This window comes from Primulina tabacum, chromosome 17 (assembly GCF_025594145.1).
Source record: "Primulina tabacum isolate GXHZ01 chromosome 17, ASM2559414v2, whole genome shotgun sequence".
Classification (NCBI taxonomy): domain Eukaryota; kingdom Viridiplantae; phylum Streptophyta; class Magnoliopsida; order Lamiales; family Gesneriaceae; genus Primulina; species Primulina tabacum.
Window position 1 is genome coordinate 14865838 of NC_134566.1, and position 20776 is coordinate 14886613.

Below are 20776 nucleotides of genomic sequence, written 5' to 3' on the forward strand. Positions count from 1 at the left end.
AATTTAACAGGTTCTTGGGGAAAATTCTATATTAGAACATTCCTCATCTAATTTTTTTGTCGAATTGTGCGTAATATTTTTAACGTTCGTATATGAAAGGGGTCGTTTAACATGAAAGTATTAAATAAGTGGATAATTGTGTGAATCGGATATAGATGTTGTGCATAGTATTATAACGTACGCTTTAACATAACATCGAGTTGAATAATTTAATAACACACAAGTAATCTTGATCAATAAAATAAGACACATTCTCATGACAAAATATTCGCTATAAAATATTTTCAATTTACACAGAAGAAATACTAGTGAATAAAGAAATCTATCTCCCTTAACAAAGCGAAGGAGCACAGTGCATCCAGAATTTATTATCACAAAAATAACCAAATAAAGACGGATGCAACTTCTACGAAGCCGAAACTCTAATCACCATTGTGTTTAGATGTTGTATCTGCTTGTCTTCAACATTTCATGGCAACACATCAATATGCTTTCGATTGAGTACTTGATCTCTTCGAAGTAAATCATCAACTCCGGTGTTTACTCTCCTGCGACGTCTATATTCATCAATCCCTTCGCAGTAACTATTCACTCTTATTTATAAGGTGTCTTTGCCCTAGATCTTCTTCTTTAATATATACCAACAAAATTCTAGACATTTTTTCCCTAATTATCAATATCATTCTTTCTTTTTTGAGAAATTATTAATATCAATTCCATTATTTTAAAATACATAAAATAATATGTTTTGCTTAAATTTTTAAATTTTACTCTCTCCAATTTTCTTTTTTTTTTTCAAAAAAAAAAAAAAAAAACAAATTTGGTTCTCCCATTTCCCTAAAAGATTTACACGTTAAAGGACACATCGAACAAATTTTTTTTTTTTTGTTAATACAAAACAAAATGTGGCCAGAAGATGATGAAACTCATGCAAAGCCTCAGACGAACACATGCATAAAGCTTTGCTAATTAAACAAGACAAAAACTCCTTTCCCCACCGTTTTGACGTTGGAATTCTTGGCTTTTTTGCCATTAATTAACTCACCCGACGAGCATTACACAAAGATTCCTTGCTTTTTATTCAACAACCACCGAGGTATGGAAGTAGCGAAAAATTGACCAGCTAGGACAGCCAGCAATGGTTGGAAAGCAATAATAAGGATAGAACAATCGAAATATAATATCTGAAATACATGATGAGGTACAATTTAAACGTAGGTTACATGGCGCTTGTGTTATTGTTCGGTTTAAAATATTTGAGTTGCACTGTTACTACAAACTATAGCTTTTGTTAAACCAGAAAACTCTCGATCTAACAATTAGTATAAGAGTCAGCGTCAAGAGTTCTAAGTATAATTGTGGGGAGGGGATTTTTGATATGCAATAATTACTCCTGGTAGGTATAACAATCGAAACGTGACACTTATGTTGTCGTATAGTATAAAAGAGTTGAGTTGTACTATTACCACTAATTATAAATATTGATAAAAAGAGACAAATGTTCGGTTTTATATATATTATAATTTAATTAATTAATGAGACTCTCAAGCAATCACATTTTGTGTAATTTATATCTGAAATTTGAACCCAAAAGTTGACGAGTCTTGGGACCTCAGCTGCCACTAGGCAACAAAATCCTTGGCATTTTCATTTGAAGTAATTGACAAATTACGTGGGACCCTTTGAATTCAAACTACGTTTGTTCTTTGTGTCTCTCTCACTCTCTCTTGCAATAAGATGATGAAACATGTGGTTTAAAAGCGTGGGACCCACAAGACCCTGCATGGCTGACTCGTGGACTAAACACCATTTCCCCTATATAAAAGGCCCTCACTCTCCTTCGAAAGACCGTCGAATTGCTTGCAATTTCAAGGTAGTATCAGTATATATATATAACAAACTCCATTGTTATTTCTTGCATTTCTGGGATAATCCTCTGAGGGGTTTTCTCGATTTTTTTTCTCATTTCTGCTGATCTTCTTCTTTTGCAGAGAGATAAAGAAGAAGGTGGTTTTCGAACATGACGACGAATCATAACTGCTGCGACAAACAGAACGTGAAAAAGGGGCTGTGGTCGCCTGAGGAAGATGAAAAGCTCATGAACTTCATCAATAAATACGGCCATGGCTGCTGGAGTACCATGCCAAGATATGCAGGTCTGTCAATGTATTTACACACACACACACACAAACGCAAGGGTTTTTGTATGTGAAATGTGCATGCACACACAGACACGCAATCTTACATATTACATGTGTTGTATTTATTGTCTTAAAATTTTTAACAACCTGCAGGGCTGCAAAGATGCGGGAAGAGTTGCAGGCTGAGATGGATAAATTACCTGAGGCCCGATCTAAAGAGAGGGACTTTCACTCCACAAGAAGCAGCTCTTGTGATTGAATGTCACAAGCTTGTGGGAAACAAGTAACTATATATATAAGAATTATTTTCTTGATTATGCTGTCAAATTATTTAAAGGTACTTTCATTTTAGGTCAATGACATTTTGTCTATTTCTTGAAGGTGGTCTCATATATCTCATTTTCTCCCCGGGAGAACAGACAATGAAATCAAGAACTTTTGGAACTCGGGCTTGAAAAAAAAGATCGTGGCCCATCAGAAACATGTCCAAGCTCTGAAGACCGCCGCCGCCGCCGCCGCCGACTTTGCTCAAAATAAAAAACTGTACTATGTGAATCCAAATCCCCAGATCAATCATCAGATGTTCAATATGAATCCGATAATCCAACCAGCTCCGGTCACCTATACCCAATGTTTCGACCCCAATATGTCGCTGCCTGTCCAAGTTTATGTCCCTGCCCCATTCGAGGATCAAGCTCCGGTTCCGGTTCAAGCTTCTCCTTTTCCAGATCTGCCTGCTGCATGGCCTGTACCAGACAATAATCCTCAAATTTCAACTCAAAGCAATCAGAACTTAACCCTTCATTATCAATATGATGACGACTTCATATCTCAATTTGATTATCAAAACCCACCATTTCTTAATGATGGTAACTTTTTAAACCCTAATCGAGATTCATCACCAACACCCGCTGTCGTTTCTTTTCTTCCAGAACTCGACAAAACAGGAAGCAAAGAATTAGGTGTGCCCCTTTCATCTGCTGCCCAGGACCAAGTTTTAGGACAACCATTGATTGCTGAAAATCAAGGGATGCATGCCTACAGAAGCCATGAAATGAAGGTGCCTCCGCATCATATCGATTTCATTGAATTTGGTGTGCCCCTTTCATCTACTGCTCATGAACAGGTTGTGGAGCAACCATTAATTACTGAAAATCAAGAGATGCATGTCTTTGGAATCCTTGAAATGATGGTGCCTGCGCATCATATCGACTTCATTGAATCTCGTATGGCTTCGTTTATGGCATCAACTCCATCCTCCACATCGTCGCCCCCCTCCTCCAACTATCAGCAGCCGGAATATCATTTCATGGCTCCATCGCCAAGCAGCGACGCTTTCCACATGGACCCTGGTGCTGCAACCGCTTCAAGCTCGTGGGAATTCTCTGAGTTCGTGTAGAAAATAAGTTTAATCCCTGTCTTAATTCCATGCATGCATTCCTTTTGTCAAGTTCAGTGTGTTAGCATTTTAAGGTTGTCGCGTCAGTGTCTTTGTCTGTGTGGAGAAAACCCTGAAGATTTGTAGTTTTGCGTTCTCTCGTCTTCGTGTTCTATGAATGAATGTAATGTTGGCTATCTTCAAAATGTCCTTTTTTATGTTCATTATTTTTTAGTTTTGGAATAGAGCCTTCAATTTAATTAATTATAATATTTAATATGTATTTATATGGATATTTTGCTTTAAAAAAAATTGAAATACACAAGTCGCATCATGCATGCAACCAAATTTTCAAATAATAAAGATTGTTAAAGTACAAATTTTTGATTTAAACTTGGATTTAACACAATTTTAAAAGCTAGTTCTATATTATATTGGAGTTTCTTTGACAAAGAAATCCACAAAATTATATTTTAATTTTCTATTAAGTTTTCTAAACAAATGAAATTATTATTACCATTTTCATCCTAGAAAACGTTCTGGGATGTACATAATTTATTTTCCCTAATTTTTTTTTTAAAAATAGAATTAATTAGTTAATTTAAAGAATGATTGATTAAATTAAATTATTAGTTTTTCGACACCAAATACTAGTTAGTTTTTTAAAAGATTAATATTAGTACAAGTATTAGACCTTTTAAGATCGATAGATGATTAAATTATTTACATAAATATAGTCTAAGATATTTGAAAGAACAACTAACTTTAACCACCTCAATTATTAAGATGGAAAAAAAAGAGATTACGGATTAAAATACTGCAAATGTATTAATTTATAGAAACATTTCCAAATTAAATTTATGATTTGATATCGAACATGGTTTCCAAAAGTGGGTTTTCCACAATTTATAGATGCATGTGTGTGCGTACGTGCATGCATTACGATCATTAAATAACGACGGAAAAATAAAAAATGGTCGTTAGTATACACACATCATATGTGCAAAACTAGTCAAATTAACCAAAATGCACAAAATAATTGATGGATCGGCACAAATGTATATGCACAGTTTACTTGCAAAAACTGCATATGAAACATCAAGGCAAAGTTGAAAGTGGGAATAACAATGTAGCCTTCTCAGCCATTATCTGTAAATTCTACACAGGAGATAGACACAGAAACGCACAACTATCCTCTAAGACACAGAGTCGTCCCTACACAGGACATTTGGGTATGAAATTTTAAAAAAAGGCACACATTCGAACTGATGCACAAAAACGTTACAACATTCCAACGGACGTGATGGGAGTGTAATATATCTATCTACCCAAGATTCTGACCCAAAACTTGGTCATTCACCAGTTCGGTCACTCTTAGTTTTCTGTGTTTCTATTCAAGGAAAAACAAAATGCATCAGTTAACAGAAAAAATGATGCAAATCACATGAACTAACTGTATCGATGCAAATCTTGCCAAACGTAGAGAATAAGGAATAGAAGAAATATCATGCTCGCAGAAACAAGAAGCAGGGCATATAGTAGTATGATACTTCCATAAACAAGCGGAAGTCCAAGAATAATGATCTTTAGTTGCATGGTGATATATTCTATATATCAATGAGACAACTTAAAAATGTGGCACCAAAAAAAAAAATGAACGAAGGCATGCAAGATGGTACAGTAACTGGGAGTTGGCAGCTAAACGACAAGCGAGTGGACGTGCGACGAGTCTGACACGTGATGGAACAGTTGCAAGCCAATGGTGAAAAGGAAAATCCAAATTTGATCGAGGTAACGGTTTTTGGAAACATGCTTAGCAGTTGAAAAATATTCAAGGTTTCGTTTCCTGCGATCAATATCATTTTCTTAGATCTAGGACGCGTGTACCAGCTGCCTTTTATCCTGTTAGGTCATTTAACAACAATAAGGGAAGAACTTGAATATGTGATTAACTTCCACAACTGGAGTTCTGCATGAGAACATTGTTGCAAATGCCAAGTGCGGTAAATGGGTAAGTTAGAGATAAAAAATAAGGAAGAACAGTAAAAAACATTATGTGCAGGAAAGGGGATAATCAGGGCAACAATAACATCATATTTCCATGGAAAAGTGAGAAAAAATCATGACTGATTTGCATGTTTAATCTATCCATGATTCGAAGTTCTTAATGTTCTTGTGGGAAAAACAAGAAACAGATCATTCTCAACAAAAAAACAAGAAATAGATAAAGATATACAAGATGCAACAGTAACAGGGAGTGGACAGCTATATGACAAGTGAGTGGATCATGGATGTGCACGCGTGTTTTTGCTTGCTTGTGCACGCACTAAATGTGCACGTGTAAAGAAAGTCTAACACACATTATGGTACCGTTGCAAACTGAAGGCTAGAAACAAAACTCCAAAAGCAATCCAATACTTCGGAAACCTACTTGGTGGTTGGACAATCTTTTAGGTGTGGTTTTCGGCCATCAACATTGTTTTCTCAGATAAAGGACAAGTGTACTAGTTATTATTGATTCTATTCACTCATATAAATACGAACATCATAATAATCCAGGATTCTTAGCACTTGTCAGCAACTGTTTTCTGAAATATCTCTTGATTTCATAGTAGAATTTGACTGATGCTCAGAAATTGTAGCCGTTAATATTAAAAAAGGCAACTAGTAAATTAAGATTCACTTGCTCATTATCATAATCTAAATGCCAATCAAATTATATGGCAGTGAAATTTGAATGTCAATAAGGGTTAAACAAGCATACATATTTCCATGAATAGTAAATCTTTACAGGACAGGATCAATCCCTTCGCCAAATTAAAGGTTACAGGTACCTTAATTGATTCCACATCCTCAGTAAAGAAAAGTACGAAGTGATTTTCCAATCATTAACTTGGCCATGTCATGAAATTGATATGTACAAATTGAAAGTTTACTCTCTCCTAGACTACTCTCCTAAAGTAGATTGGCAGAATGATATGCGTATAGCAGACTTCTTTCCTATGCATAGGGTAACACAAGCACGCTAATGACGTTACACTTATCTAAAAAAAAATATCAAATCATATGGATGGGTTGTCATCGGTACAAGGGAGTTGCAAAGTCAACAGTGCATAGAAGACTAACCCAAAAGTGGAACTTAAAGGCTCATTAAGCAATGGTCGTTAGAATTTGTCTTTTTAACCAACAACATTATTCCTTTTAATAGAGGACATGACACCAGTTATCATTGACGTTGTAGATTTAAAGTGTCGTAATGATCCAAAAAGGAATCTACTTGTACCAATAAGCTGCCATGTCTTTAAAGATCTCCTTATTTCACTGTATCACTATCTAAATGGCAATCAAGCTAATTGAATAAGTATGTTTCTTAAATAGATACATAAATATCACAACACAAGACACACTAGCTTTAATATATTATCATGTCTTTTGAGTTCGGTTTGTTCATTACTATTTTTCCTACTTTGAATCATTCTCTGTTCTAACTTGAGGCAGGCTTATGGTAAATATGTCATTCTACTATTAGGATGATGTTATCTCCTAGTCCTCCACTTGTAACAATTCATATACTTCCAAAAAGAGCTCAGGCATAACAATACTAAATGAGTGGCCCAAAACGAGCCATATAGTGTAACACCAAGTTCAAATGTTATAGAATGCCAGATAACAGCAAATATAAAAGACTAAATGACAATCTTTAAAAACAGCGTGACGTCGATACCTATAAGATGTCATTCATCTTCGTCTTCATCATTTTCACCCTCCAATTCCTCTTCTTCTTCCTCTTCATCACCAGATTCTTCCGCCTCGTCCAAGTTATCATCTCCAACAATGAAGCCCCCGAGCATCTCATCATCCTCATCTTCCTCTTCCATGTCTTCATCATCCATACTTGCACTAATCTTTCCAGCCGTAATTTTACTCTTACTTTTGTTTTTACTTGGTTTTCTAACATCCTTGGACCTTGTCATATAATTAGGCTTTCGAACCATCCTCGATTTGTTAATTAATTCTTTGTCATCTTCACTCTCCCCGGTCCAGTCCTCATCGTCTTTGTCTCTCCCTTTCTTCCTTTTTCCTTTCCCACTCACCTTGAGCTTTTTTCTTTTATTTTCATCATCCTCGCTATCTTCGCCAGATTCATCAAGGAACCAATTCCAATTCTTGATATTCCTAATCATCTTTTTCGGGTAAGAATCAAACTCATGTCCCATTACCACAAAACCAAATTCTGCATTCAATGTTTGTGCAATCAGTATGTATGCACTCAAATCAATACCAACAAATTAACCAATTTACCCCACAATCTATAAGTAGAAACACGGAAAAAATCCGGCGATCAGATTAAAAATCACTAAATAAACATTGAAACAAACAAAGTTATTCCACAATCCAGCACAGAAACCATGCGGAAAATATACTACAGGACAGTTAAAACTTCGAACTGTAGCTGAAATAGACATTCTTATCAACCATTATCAAAAACACCTCCGAATTAGTAAGACCACTGAAAAAGTAAATTTTATACTAATTTCCAGAAGTTAGCCGAAAGGTACTGAAACAAGATACAAGCTTTGCAATTTAAATCCACCAAAAACATTTCCTAATTAAATTTTCTTATATTTCAAAATTCGTTGCCTCCATTAACATGCCATCAACCATACAATCAATCTTCACAACGACGCATAGGCGTTTTTCATTCTCTACAAATACAGCCAGACCAGCAAGGCAAATACGGCATTCGGATAAAATGAAATAAAATCGAATACGCAAATTTGTACAATTTTAACATTTATATGTTTCTTAAAATGTCATCCCAATATACAGGATCCTTGATTCCTAGCAACCAAAAATACAATCTTGAAAAACAAGCAATGCGTAAACAATGCCTCTGATGGCAAAAAAAAAAAAAAACACAAGAAAATAGCAGACCTTTGACATGATCAACCCCCGAAAAATCAACATCCTCCGTCCCCAAATCTTCAACCCCATTTAACTCAAAGCCACTCTCCAAACTTCCAGCCAATTCACTCTCCAGAACATTTTCCACCACACGTTCACTGCCATTCTCAACATTCCTCAAAGTATACCAAACGGGATTCTTCGCAGACACGCAGAACATATCACCGCCCTCCATTTCACCCCTTTCAAACCTTCGAAAAACCTTGACTTCAGCATGTCTGTACACATAAATGGGGTTCACTCCGATGACTTCGAACTGGAGGCAGTGGGCTTGATTTTGGCTGCGTGAGGGGTTGAAAAATGACACGTGGCGTCGAGAAATGGTTCTGTCCGAGGAATTGAAACCGTTAGCTCGTCCGAGCTCTCGGGCTTGACCCGGGTTTATCAGGATTTTGGTTTTGGATCCTTGTACATTTGCGATTTCCATCTCAAGGGAAGATTTGACTTTCAACTGGAGGAACAAAATATTCGCTGCAAATATAACTCGGCGGATACTTAGCTTTTTATATCTAGAAAATTCGCAAAGCAAAATGTTAATTCTATATAAAAATATATATGGTGGTCCCATGTTAACATCAATTGAAGTTTATAAAAAAAATTCCCCATCAACTAAAAAGTCATATATTTTATTTACCAAAAAATATCATAAAAATATATTTTATAAATTTATAATTTATCAATAACTACTACTATATATTTTGGGATCGAGTTAGCGTTTAAGAGTATGAATAACTATTTTAAGATTTTCGAAACCATGAATCGTTGTTAACCGTTTTCAGGTTACGAAATATTCTCGAACGGTTGGTTTTGTTAGACTGCTGACAGTAAATAAGTGTGAAAATGGTCCGACTTGATTAATGGATAGTTAACAAGAAATGACTTGAAAATTATATACGAGAATGTAACATATGTAATATAATGAGACAAATATTTTTATGGTTGTTCGAAGATAACAATTATGCATCACCCCTTCTACCACTCAAAGATGAAGTCTACTAAAAGACTTTGATTTTACAACGTCTTGTAAAAATCATATTTTCCAATTTTTATCTAACATGCAGAACAAACTTTATCTTTTGTAAAATCGATGTTAAGCAACCTTGAGACCAATTTTTGCTTGCTAAGATTGGCAAGAGATTTGAAATTGAAATGATTGAGTTGTTTATGTCAAAACTAATTTTTATTTTCATGCAAAGCAGCGAAACATGTGGTAACATTTAGATTATTATCATTTCAGCTCACTTTAAAATTGTTTTGTTTTATTAGTCTGATTCTCATAATATTATCATTTGCATATTTAACTATTCAAGTGTATTTGTGAAATTCAACTGAGTAATCATTGTCACAAAGCTGACTAATGTTAATAAGATTATAGCAAATGTTCTTAACTAATAAAACATATTTAATAATGACATTGACATGGATAATCTTACCCTTACTCACAGTCTTAGGGGGGTGTGTATTGGTTATAGAATTTTAATGACTTTTATGGAGTTTAAAAGTCTAGAGGTATTCAAACTAGACTTTTATATACTCCATAAAAGTTTGGTGGTATTCAATATAAACTTTTGTATAATTTTAAAAAGTCATGTGGTATTCAAACTTGACTTTTAAAAACTCTACAAAAGTCTATAAGTATTCAAAATGTCAATAGATTTTTAATGACTCTATGGAATTCTATTAAGTACAAGAATTATAGCCTAAGGTACAACAATAAAATGTCAACAAAAGTCTTTGATTCAACCTAAAGATTTGGATGTACATTTAATTGAGAAATCTCCCAAATTCAATACAAACTTTCATTCTTTTCTCATCTATTTATTTTTCCTTTTATTTGTACTTTTTAAAAACATAATTAAAATTTAATTTTTTTTATTAATTATTATATAACATTTTATTTTTAATTATTTTCTTTAATTATAGTTAATCTATATATTAAATTATTGTATAAGCAAATTCATACCGATACTATACCAAAATTTTCGGTATACCGAACCAAAAAAACCTTACATTTTAAAAAAATTATAATTTATTGTTTTAAAATATCATATATTTTAAAATTTTTGTATATTTTTCCGGTATTTCGGTATATACCAAAATTTTCAAATTGGATATCGTTACCGTACCGAAAAATTCGGTATTGTTACCGTACCGTATCGAAATCTTCGGTATACTTAAAATTCGGTAAATTCAATATTTTTTTGTTATGGTTGTAGAGGCCTATAAATCCGTGTTTGAAAATTTGCGGAAAAATTTAAGATTTTTCTTTTTAAATAATTAAAATTGCCTCATTCATAAATGAACTGATAAATAAAGTTTGATGTTCAAAATAACAGCGGAAGAAATTAATATTTTCGAAATAACAGTAAAAGTTTATCCGATGATAATTAAAATGTTTGATCAAACAAATAATAATAAATGCTGAACTGAGGTCCTCGGATCCTACTACTGCCGACTCGAGCTGGCTCACTGGTCCCCGCCCTCGATCCCGACATCATCAGCACCTACAACAATCAAGTCTAGTGAGTTTAAAGACTCAACATGCATATATCGTAAATAACAAGTAAATAAATAGTAACATTGCATGCAAGTGAAAATATCATGTCATGAGGCATATCGTAAAAATGTTGTGTCATGATTAATTATAATACGTGCGTCACTGAACTGGGAAATCATAAATGAAAATGGTTGCTCCTTGGAGCCATGTCATGAAATACCTTGTAATAATTTTTTGGTGAGATTATGGTCTACGCAAGTGGTCCCTGAACTGAACTGAACTGAGCTGACCGGTAACTGGCGACCGGACCGGTAACTGGCGACCGGGTTTAATAATGTACGTCTGATCAGACTACTGCCACAGTATACTGGGTGAAACAACTGAACTGACCGGTAACTGGCGACCGGACCGGTAACTGGCGACCGGGTTTAATAATGATAGTAAAGTGACCACAAGCAATATCGCATAAATCTCAAAATAAATATTTTTGCACGTAATATAATTAATTAACATAATTAAATATCCTGTAATAATTTTACTGATTGGATTGGATCGCTCCCAAGCTCGCTGCAACCTAAATATGCCATGAAAATATGCAATAGCTTTTACTTGACCAAACTATGCAATTAAATCCGAAAACTGAGACAATTGCGCCTAACGACTTCGTATTTAATCATGACTCTGTGCCAACCCGAACCAACACCGAACCATCAAGTAGTCATGATTAAAATACGCCTAAAATGATGAAATAATGCTCCTAAAATAGTGAGGGTCGAAATCTAGGTGAATGGAGGCCAAAACATGAAACGCTCTTTCGAGAGTCAATTTGGCACATCGCACCGTAAATTCTCGTACGACCTCAAAAATGATCCGAATCACAAACGGCCAAAAACATGACCTTCCTAATTCAATGAGGCATTGTCCAGTCCAAGGCCATAGGCTAAAAGCCAACCGAGAACTCGAACGAGCCACTGAACCATCGCATCACTTGCTGTCCACAAAATACAGCAGCATGCTTGCGTTTCCTTACGTCGTTTTCGAGACTACCGGCCATTGGGGCTTGAACCACCGCCCGGAATCTCTTACCAACATCCCAAGGAATGATTTGAACCATGGATAAGGGCCCTAGGCCAGCCACAATTCGCATCACCCCAGCAACAACCGAAAAGTTCCAACCGAGAACCAATTCTGCACGTCGGGGCATTGTTCTTGTTTTGCTGTCACCGATCGTTCCAGTGGCCATCTGATTGACCAAGACACAATCTAGACATCTAGGGACATGGTATGTACCGTGGCTAAGGGCCATAGGCCAACCAAGATCCACACCACTCCACAAACTTCGAAACACACATGCTGGAAAAAGGGGAGGGCCGAAAGGGTGTTGTGCTGTTCTTGAGTTTTAATTTAAAAACCGATTCACCATGGACCAAGCCTCCAAAAGGGCAACTTAGACATGCTAGGGAGGTGTTCTAACCATGGCTATAGCCTTGATGACAGCCAAGATCAGATCCACTTCCCTTGACTGCACACAACATTTTTTTTTTCGAAACTCAATATGGCAAAGATGGTGAGTTGCTGTCATCTTCGGTTTCTCTCATGCATGGGGCTTGTTTGAATGGACCAACATGGTCTTAATGCATCCTAGTACATGTCTAGATGTAGCCTAGTGAGCCTGGAGTCTAAACATCCACCTGAAACATCAAAACAAGAGAACCCGTGAAGCTTGTCATGGAAATCAAAAAAATCTGCATGTTTGTTTTCTGAAAATCCTTGGTGTATTTCGGTTTTTGCCATGGAAATGATGATCATGAAATGAAAAAAAAAAATGATAATAGGACTTGATTGAAGAGTCAAGGAAGAACATATGCATGCCTGGTTCGTTTTGAAAGAAAAACGAATGAATAAGACGACTCGGCGCGGAGGAGGTGGAGTGATCTTGCTACCTTGCTTCTTCACTCGGTTTTTCCCTCTTGTTAAAAGCTAGCACCTCTCGATTTTTACACTCTGAAATGGCTCTGAATTCACTCCAATTTTCGGTGGAGAGGGGGGAGAAATGTTGGTTAGGAGGGTGAGGAAAATGTGTGCAATATAATGGGGAATGCAAGACCAAGTCTCCTATTTTTAAATTTTGAATTTGGTTTGCTATCAAATCTTCTTGGGGGGAATGAAGTGGCCGATTCTACCATGCTCAACAAGGCTAGAATAAGGTTGATTATTAATTAAATGGTGCTCCAAAAATAAAAGGATTATCCTACTAATTAAATACAAAGAAAGGGTCAAAGGTGGTGAGTTGTCAAGGAATGTTCTAGCAACTAAGGGTGGCTGAAATTCATCTAATAAATGAAAGGAAATATTGTTTAGTTAGTAAATTTTTTTTAAACCTTAAGAGCCTCACCTATCCTTTAATTAATTTAATGAATTAACACCTCAATTAAGGAACCTAAATGAACTTATTCCCTACTCACCTCAAGTTACTAAAATAATTCCTTAAACCTCCTTTTAACTTAAATCAACTTATTAGCTAGCTAAAATAAACTCTGGGAATGATTTCTTAATCTTAAATTCTATCTCAAAACTCCAACTCCAGACCGGCCTCATTGAATTAACTGAAAAGATAAAAATTTAAACGACTGCATAAAATAATTAACTTTAAAGAAAAGCATTTAAATACTCATGAAATAAAATCATTTAAAATACTAGAATGATGCATGGCTTATACGTAGTCTAATTTACGGGTTCTACAATGGTAATCTCGGTATACCGAAAATTCGGTATTTTTTCCCACCCCTAACAGGGCTTGTATTGGCATGTGCTATATTACACAATTTTCTTTGAAAGAAGTGTCAATTTGATGAATTTCAAATTGAACTAGATAATGAAGCTCAATTGTCTTCATCAGCACAAGTTTATGAAGGTGACGACTTTGATCAGTTATTTAATACTCAAAAACAACAACGAGCAAATGCTAATGCATGGAGGGATATCATAGCCAATGGAATGTAGAACGATGTTGATCAAATTGTTAGTAATTATTAGATTTTTTTTATAAAAGACTACTCATTATTTTGAGTGTTCTTTTAATAAAATTTTATTATGAACTTATAAAAATATTATTCATTAATATGTTGAATTGACATAAAGAATTGAAATTTTGATTTCAATAAATTGGATAGTTCATTTGTCTTTTTTCACAAATTAAATTGATTTAACTTTTAAGTAAGTAAAATTCATAAATAAAAAAATAATTTAAAATTGAAGAGGTTATCTATGTCCAATAATTATTTTAAAAAATAAATCACAATTATAAACTACAAAATTCACATAATTATATGAAAAAATTTACAAAAGTCTACAAAAATCTTGAAAAAAAGTCTATAAGAGTCTACGAAATTTGTTTTATAATTCTATGAGATTCCATAAAAGTCAATAAAAATCTATCAACTCCACAAAAATCCATCATTTAAAAAAAGTAATTAAAAATCTTTGAAAGTATAGAATGAATACAGCCCCCTTTACTCTCGGAGTTATCATCGAATGTGATTTTGAACCTTCGTAGTCAATGGCTTCGGATAACAGCTTGATATCACTAGTCACGTGTCTCGAGCATCCATTGTCCATAAACTAAGTGGATTCTTTAATAATCTTCTTCGTTAGTTCCTACAATCACTAAAATAATATTTTTTTACCAAAATCTAGTTGGGTCCTGAACAGAAAAATCTTTTCAGGACCCACACTTGAATTTGCCCAACTGACATGCTCGTATGTGATCCAAAAGAGTGCGAGTTTGTGCATGAACTGATGATGTTTTGTGATGTGTTCTCTTTCTCGTCAAAATGATGTTTAAGTCGTTCATCATTCTCATTCAGTTTGTATCTATTTTGAATAAGTCTACAGTTGTGATTACGACTAGACTTCCTTTTCGAGAGTAATGTTCGGTTGGACTTGGTTTTCTGCGAGAACAGTTCGAGCAGGTGGAACCAACTTGACTTTGTCTGCATTTAAGTCATGTTCGGTTGGACTTATAATTCTCCGGTTCAATATAGTCTGAACCTCTTTGTTTGGTCTTACTATCAAAATTTACATTCTGTTTAGGTTCTGGCTGATCATGTTCATATTTCATGCTAGATCGGACAAAGTTTGTCATTTTAGACTTGTATTTATCAAGGCATGATTGAGTACCCATCTCATAAGTATTAAAGTCATTATTGCCAAACCCTAGTCTAGTTCTGTCTTCGGCCGATTTTTGTAATTCGTGCATCTTCTAAATTGAGGTAGAAGAATTGTTCCAAAAATTGACTTGAATTATTAATCATTTATTTTCATTCATAGTTACTCATAACAGTTTTCGCGTGTCATTATTTTCAGCTGCTAGTAGACTGATTTTTACTCTCAGATTGTCAAATTCATTTCGATGCGAACAACTACGTTATTTGACTTACCTGTTAGCTTTTTTGCTTTCTGCCTTAGCTTCATCAAATAATTGCGAGATTCTTTTAAACTCATCTATCATGTCATGCAGTGTCGTGACAAGATCCTATCGTGTGAACTCGTTTCAGTCAAAATTAAATATCATGTCATCTGTAGTTTCCAGGCCATTGTTTGAAATATCTAGCTCGGCATCTGCCGTGAGACACTGGACTTTCTCATAATCACTTTCACTTTAGGAGATCTCTGACCTAGATTGATCTGAGTCTGAGTCGGCCAATTTGTTCTTTGTTTCTTCAACAACAAGTATTTTTTGATATTTCTTTTGCTCGAAAGATCTTTTTCCATATTTGGAACCTTTTTTCAAAAGCTTCTTATCGTCTTCATTCGGCATGTTATGTTATTAAATAAAATGGCCTTACTTTTCACAGCTAAAGCAAGTTTGATTATCATCAACTTTGTCCTTTTTACGATAAGAATTGAATTTCGACTGTTTTTCCTTCATAAATTTGCCAAAAAATATAACAAATAAGAACATAGTCTTGTTGCTTATCCGATCAGTAGATTTTCTGCTGGAAGCTTATTCGTTGGCGGCTGGAATTGGGATAGTGGCGGCTAGAACTTTAATTGGTTGTAAGTGGATGAATCTTCTTTTGTCATGATTCCCAACTCAATCTCATAGACTTGAAGATCAGCAAATAACTCGTGCAGCTAAAGTTCGTTGAGATCTTTGGACTCTCTCATAGCCACCGTCTTTAGATATCATTCTGTAGGCTATGTTCTCCTAACCTTCAAGACAATTTCGTTGTTAGAATATTCTTTACAAAGATATGTTAGTTCAATAATAATAATAATAATAATAATAAACCATTCATCGAACTAATTAAGAGTCTCTTCGGGCTTCTTTTTTGCGTAATCGAACTTCTAGATTGCAACTATTAGTTTGTTCTCCTTAGTTTGATAATTTTCTTCACAAATTTGGGTCAAATTCTCTTATATTTCTTTGGTTGTTGCACGGGTTTTTATCTTGTTGAGCATGTTCTTGTCCAAAGTTTGGTAAAGAATGTCTTTAGCCATGTTGTCAAGATTTGCTTGCCTTTTATTATCTGCAGGCCCCTTTAGCTAGTGCTTCTCAATCATCTAAGGTGCACCCTCAATCACAGTAATGGTTGTATTGACCTTCAAGATCTTTGTTGGACCGTCAGTATTGACATATCATATGTCATGATCTTGAGCTGCTAAATGTGCTTGTATATGTATTTTTCAATCACCAGAGTCTTTTTTAGAAAACGATGAAATTTTGAACACGTATACTGTAAAATAACTTTGATCCAGTTAGTTTTACAGATGATTTCTTGTAGCTAGAATTCAGACAATCTACGGCTTGACTTTCTTGTGAGAACGAGTTGAACTTCTGATGCTTTTTTGTCTGAATGACTTGAAATGATTCAACGGTCCAAAGACCTGAATTTACAAATAAAGAACGGTTGAATCTGAAATAGCTTGATGTCGTTTTTTATCGATAACCAAAATTTAAAGATAAAAATATTATAACAATATATATATTTTAAAATTCAAAATTCACACATAATCTATATAAATTACAAATATTTTCAATATAACCACTTCATTATTTTTCTTGAAAAAACTATACAATATCGAAACAATTACTACAAACTATAACGAAAATAATCGCAAAATATTTTTAATGTAATTTTTTGTGGTCTCACTAAACTTTAAAAATAATAGTCATAAAAAATTATTATATAAGCACAGAACTTGTGTATGGTTATACCATTAAATATTAGAGAGTGATGTGGCATATCACTAAGTAGATAAAAAGTGTTTTTTACATACATATATCAAATACAGATACTATGAAAAATATTTTAAAAAAAACATAAACATAACACATAATTGTTATTCTACTTAAAAGATATATGATTACAACTTTCTTTTTAATATTTTTATTTTTAAAAAATAATATTTTTGGAATGTTTCAATAAAAGTATTATTCTTTATATACTATGAAAAATATTTTAAAAAGAACACACGCACAACACATAATTGTTACTGAAAAGAAATATGATTACAACTTTCTTTTTAGTATTTTTATTTTAAAAAAAATATTTTTGGTGTGTTCCAATAAAAGTATTATTCTTCTTTATATACTAGAATATATATATATATATATATATATATATATATACACATGCCATAGGAATGCCCATTCCCAAGACATTGTTATTCTCAAATTCATGAGAATGATCATTCCACCCATTTTGGGTGGATCGACTCTAGATATGTGTCGCATATCCATGTTCTCAACCCCCAGGTATAATAACAAATGCAACTTTTTTGTTTTGTTGCATTTGCATTCACTCACCAACAAATTATTTAGGGGATCCATCCTGGGGAGGCGACATTCGATTTTTTTTTAAAAAAAAAAGATAATCATAAAGAAATTTTAAATATTTTTTGATCGAGGGAGGAGGCGATGGCCTCCAACGGTTTGTTTCATCCTACCCGTGCAGGCAGTGCCTGCACGGGCAATGAACGGCCTGGATCACTCCACATGAGTGATCCGGGCCCACCTCCATGTAAAAAAAAAAAAAAAAATTGGCTCGAAAAAATACGAGCCGTTGGATCGACCCCTGCAGGCAGTGCCCGCAGGGGTAGGGTCGACCGAACCGCCTCCAACCAGCAACTTCAAGCTTCTTTAGTTCGTCGAGGACAGATTCTTGATCAAATGCCGAGGCATTGACCTAAACATCTGATGCTTCCATATTAAAAAAAAAAACCAAGCTACAATTTAGTATTATTGTGCAGAAAGGTGAAGAGAGGCCGTGGAGATGTCATGTTTCACAATTGTATTCCACGTCATGTTCCACGTATATGTAGACCAAGTATACTGAGTATTAAATCATATCCAAAGTTCACTTCTCTGAATACACAAAATCGAAGATGAGACATGAATTTAGAAGCGATGTTCGAAAGTTCTTGCATCAAAGATCTTTCATCTATTATTAATGGTAGAAAATGGTTGATACAACACAAAAATTTATCATACCAGCAACTGGATAGCTGTTAATATCTGTTTGTTGTTTACAGTTACAGAAATTTGGAAGATTGTTCCAGAAGTCATTTGGAAGATTGCACAGAAGAATCCTTTTGATCTGGTTTTGGGCCGGATATGGCAGCAGTTGCTGCAGCAGTCACAGCAGCTGCTGCGGCTCCGATCTTGACTCCACCTGCAGCTTTCATTGCACCTCCTATTTTAGCAAATGCAGCGATTCCTCCCACAAGCATAGCTCTAAGTGCAACTGTTGGTTTTACCGGCATAGTTTATAACCCTGCTGGCAGCAATGCAAATCTCTAAATTAAGAGTTTGTATATAAATTAACAGACGGCAACGCCAATCATTATTAAGAGTGTGTGTAGAAATAGGAAAGCGATGGAGATCTCAGTTGATTAAGTAAACTCCATAACCCTAAAAAATTAACCCATGAATTCCATGTTTCATAACTTATACTAAATCTTGTTGACTTTAGATTCTACCAAAATCTGCAATTCACAAGGCCAAACTATGTAATTGAATAAAAAAGGTTCTAGAGGTGCAAGGCACGCTAAAGCGCACTACTGTCATCAAGTCTAAGCACAAGATGAGGCACACGCCTCAGCTCATGTGGGGATAATAAACTAATAAATTAAAATCTAAACGATTGAAGTAGTAAAACAAAGTTTTAAGTGAAAACTAACATCTAGTGCTCATTGCATTATTCTATTTAACCTTCAATTCATCATCCCCAAGATTGAAACACACCCAAGAGACACCTCGAGCCTTTAGTGAGTTCATGCTTGGCGGCCACAGCTTATTCTGCACAGTAGCTCCTAGGTTAATAACTATGATTGAAAAGAATGTCGTGTTCTCATAAAATACAAGTACCCACTCCAAACCTGCCAAATCCTTCAATCCTCCCCCTAAAAAACACAAACAGATCATTTACTCCAGCCAGCAAATACCATTTGCAATCACCCCAGCAGCAGTTAGAATCCTCTCTTATAGGTGACTGCACCTCATCTACATTTTCCTTAGAAGGTAAACACAAACACAAACACAAACCCCGCAGTACACCAGAATACCATTTTTGCTTAGTAAACAATTTAAGAACTGTAGTGGAACTTGCAAGTTAAATAAAAACGTCTCAATGTACTCCTACGAAGACATCACGATATCCTTGCCAACTAATCAGACGTCTCCATAACGCAAATAATATTGTCAAATAAAAAAATAGTAAGTCTAGCTCATCCACCAAATTTGTATAGAGTATCAACCGTGCCTCTGAAATTGAAATTAGGGCAGTGCTAAAACAGATAGAAGAAGTGTCCATGTTGCAAAACCATAACTTTAACATGAATGAGCTAATAGAACAAATTTTATCACTAAATAACATCAAAATAACTCGGTATAGCTTGATAGACAATAATCGACATGAAATAAGCTAAAATCCGAAGCCACCTACCATATCCAATAATCTGTAATATCTACCATTTCGTCCGGAATTCACAATGATAACTGGCAATATTGACTATTTCTTCAACATTTTTAATGAATTCGCTAGATCAACATTCTTTTGCACAAACACATCACATTTTCAAGGCGAATGAAGTTGAACGGTTAAAATATCGAAACCCAAATCAAGAAACAATTCATCTCGCTGTGTGTCTGTCACAAATCAGTTATCAAACAAAACATTGGAAAACACAAAAATTATTTCTAATTTGCACCTATTGCATAAAATAAGGATCATATGAAAATCCAACGGAGAAGCGTGCAGTGTACTGCATTAAAAAGATACAAACGACACAAAAAATCGAAAAATTTAGACAACAATGAAAAAATATGAGAATAGAACCTAAAAATTCAAGCTCAAAATCTGTTAGTCTCGTCACCTGATCACCTTCTGGTGTTCGTGCTTTCTTCTTCAGGTTTCCCTCTGAGAAAGTGGACGAAAAATGTAAGTAAAAATGTCGCCATAGAGTTTTCCCTTCTATTTTATGGGCCTTATGGCAGCCACGAGAAAGCCCAAATATTCATCGGGCTAAATTTGCCCTTGGACGGCCCATATTTGCTATAATCGGGCTCAACTTAATGAGCTGGTTAAATATAGTGATCAAATTTTAATAATACAATAACAACCACATACACTGTGTGTGTAATATCATGTCAATATTATGTATTGTATACAATTTTTTTCTCTAAGTTCTTTATCTAATTATAATATTCTATAAATTAAACTGAATGTAACAAGATTAAAGTTAGAGTAAGTCTCTTGTGAAACGATCTAATAGGTTTATAACTGTGAGACG

The 20776-nt window shown here is 34.6% G+C and overlaps 3 protein-coding genes across 10 annotated transcripts; 1 reads left to right on the forward strand and 2 right to left on the reverse strand.

Moving 5' to 3' along the window:
* The first annotated feature begins 1925 nt into the window (after positions 1 to 1925).
* On the forward strand, positions 1926 to 3700 carry LOC142531783 (uncharacterized). Its single transcript, XM_075638037.1, has 3 exons — positions 1926 to 2156; positions 2295 to 2424; positions 2523 to 3700. The coding sequence occupies exons 1-3, from the start codon at positions 2021 to 2023 to the stop codon at positions 3538 to 3540; spliced, it is 1284 nt and encodes a 427-aa protein (XP_075494152.1). The 5' UTR covers positions 1926 to 2020; the 3' UTR covers positions 3541 to 3700.
* Positions 3701 to 4617: 917 nt separating this feature from the next.
* LOC142531558 (uncharacterized) lies at positions 4618 to 8996 on the reverse strand. Of its 2 annotated transcripts, none has more exons than XM_075637736.1 (3): positions 8455 to 8996; positions 7244 to 7753; positions 4618 to 4901 (listed from the first exon to the last, which is right to left on the reverse strand). In XM_075637736.1, the coding sequence occupies exons 1-2, from the start codon at positions 8909 to 8911 to the stop codon at positions 7254 to 7256; spliced, it is 957 nt and encodes a 318-aa protein (XP_075493851.1). In that variant the 5' UTR covers positions 8912 to 8996; the 3' UTR covers positions 4618 to 4901; positions 7244 to 7253. The 2 variants fall into 2 exon arrangements, with proteins under 2 accessions (XP_075493851.1, XP_075493850.1); XM_075637735.1 differs by having other exon boundaries at positions 4618 to 4909.
* A 9386-nt stretch (positions 8997 to 18382) lies between these two features.
* LOC142531930 (uncharacterized) lies at positions 18383 to 20453 on the reverse strand. 7 transcript variants are annotated; one of them, XM_075638206.1, is made up of 3 exons: positions 19364 to 19498; positions 19197 to 19283; positions 18383 to 18759 (listed from the first exon to the last, which is right to left on the reverse strand). In XM_075638206.1, exon 3 carries the CDS (start codon positions 18746 to 18748, stop codon positions 18548 to 18550), a length of 201 nt encoding a protein of 66 aa, XP_075494321.1. In that variant the 5' UTR covers positions 18749 to 18759; positions 19197 to 19283; positions 19364 to 19498; the 3' UTR covers positions 18383 to 18547. The 7 variants fall into 7 exon arrangements, 6 of the variants coding, with proteins under 6 accessions (XP_075494321.1, XP_075494319.1, XP_075494325.1 ...); XR_012816419.1 differs by lacking the exons at positions 19197 to 19283; positions 19364 to 19498 and adding an exon at positions 20323 to 20435; XM_075638204.1 differs by lacking the exons at positions 19197 to 19283; positions 19364 to 19498 and adding an exon at positions 20360 to 20453.
* Positions 20454 to 20776: the final 323 nt, after the last annotated feature.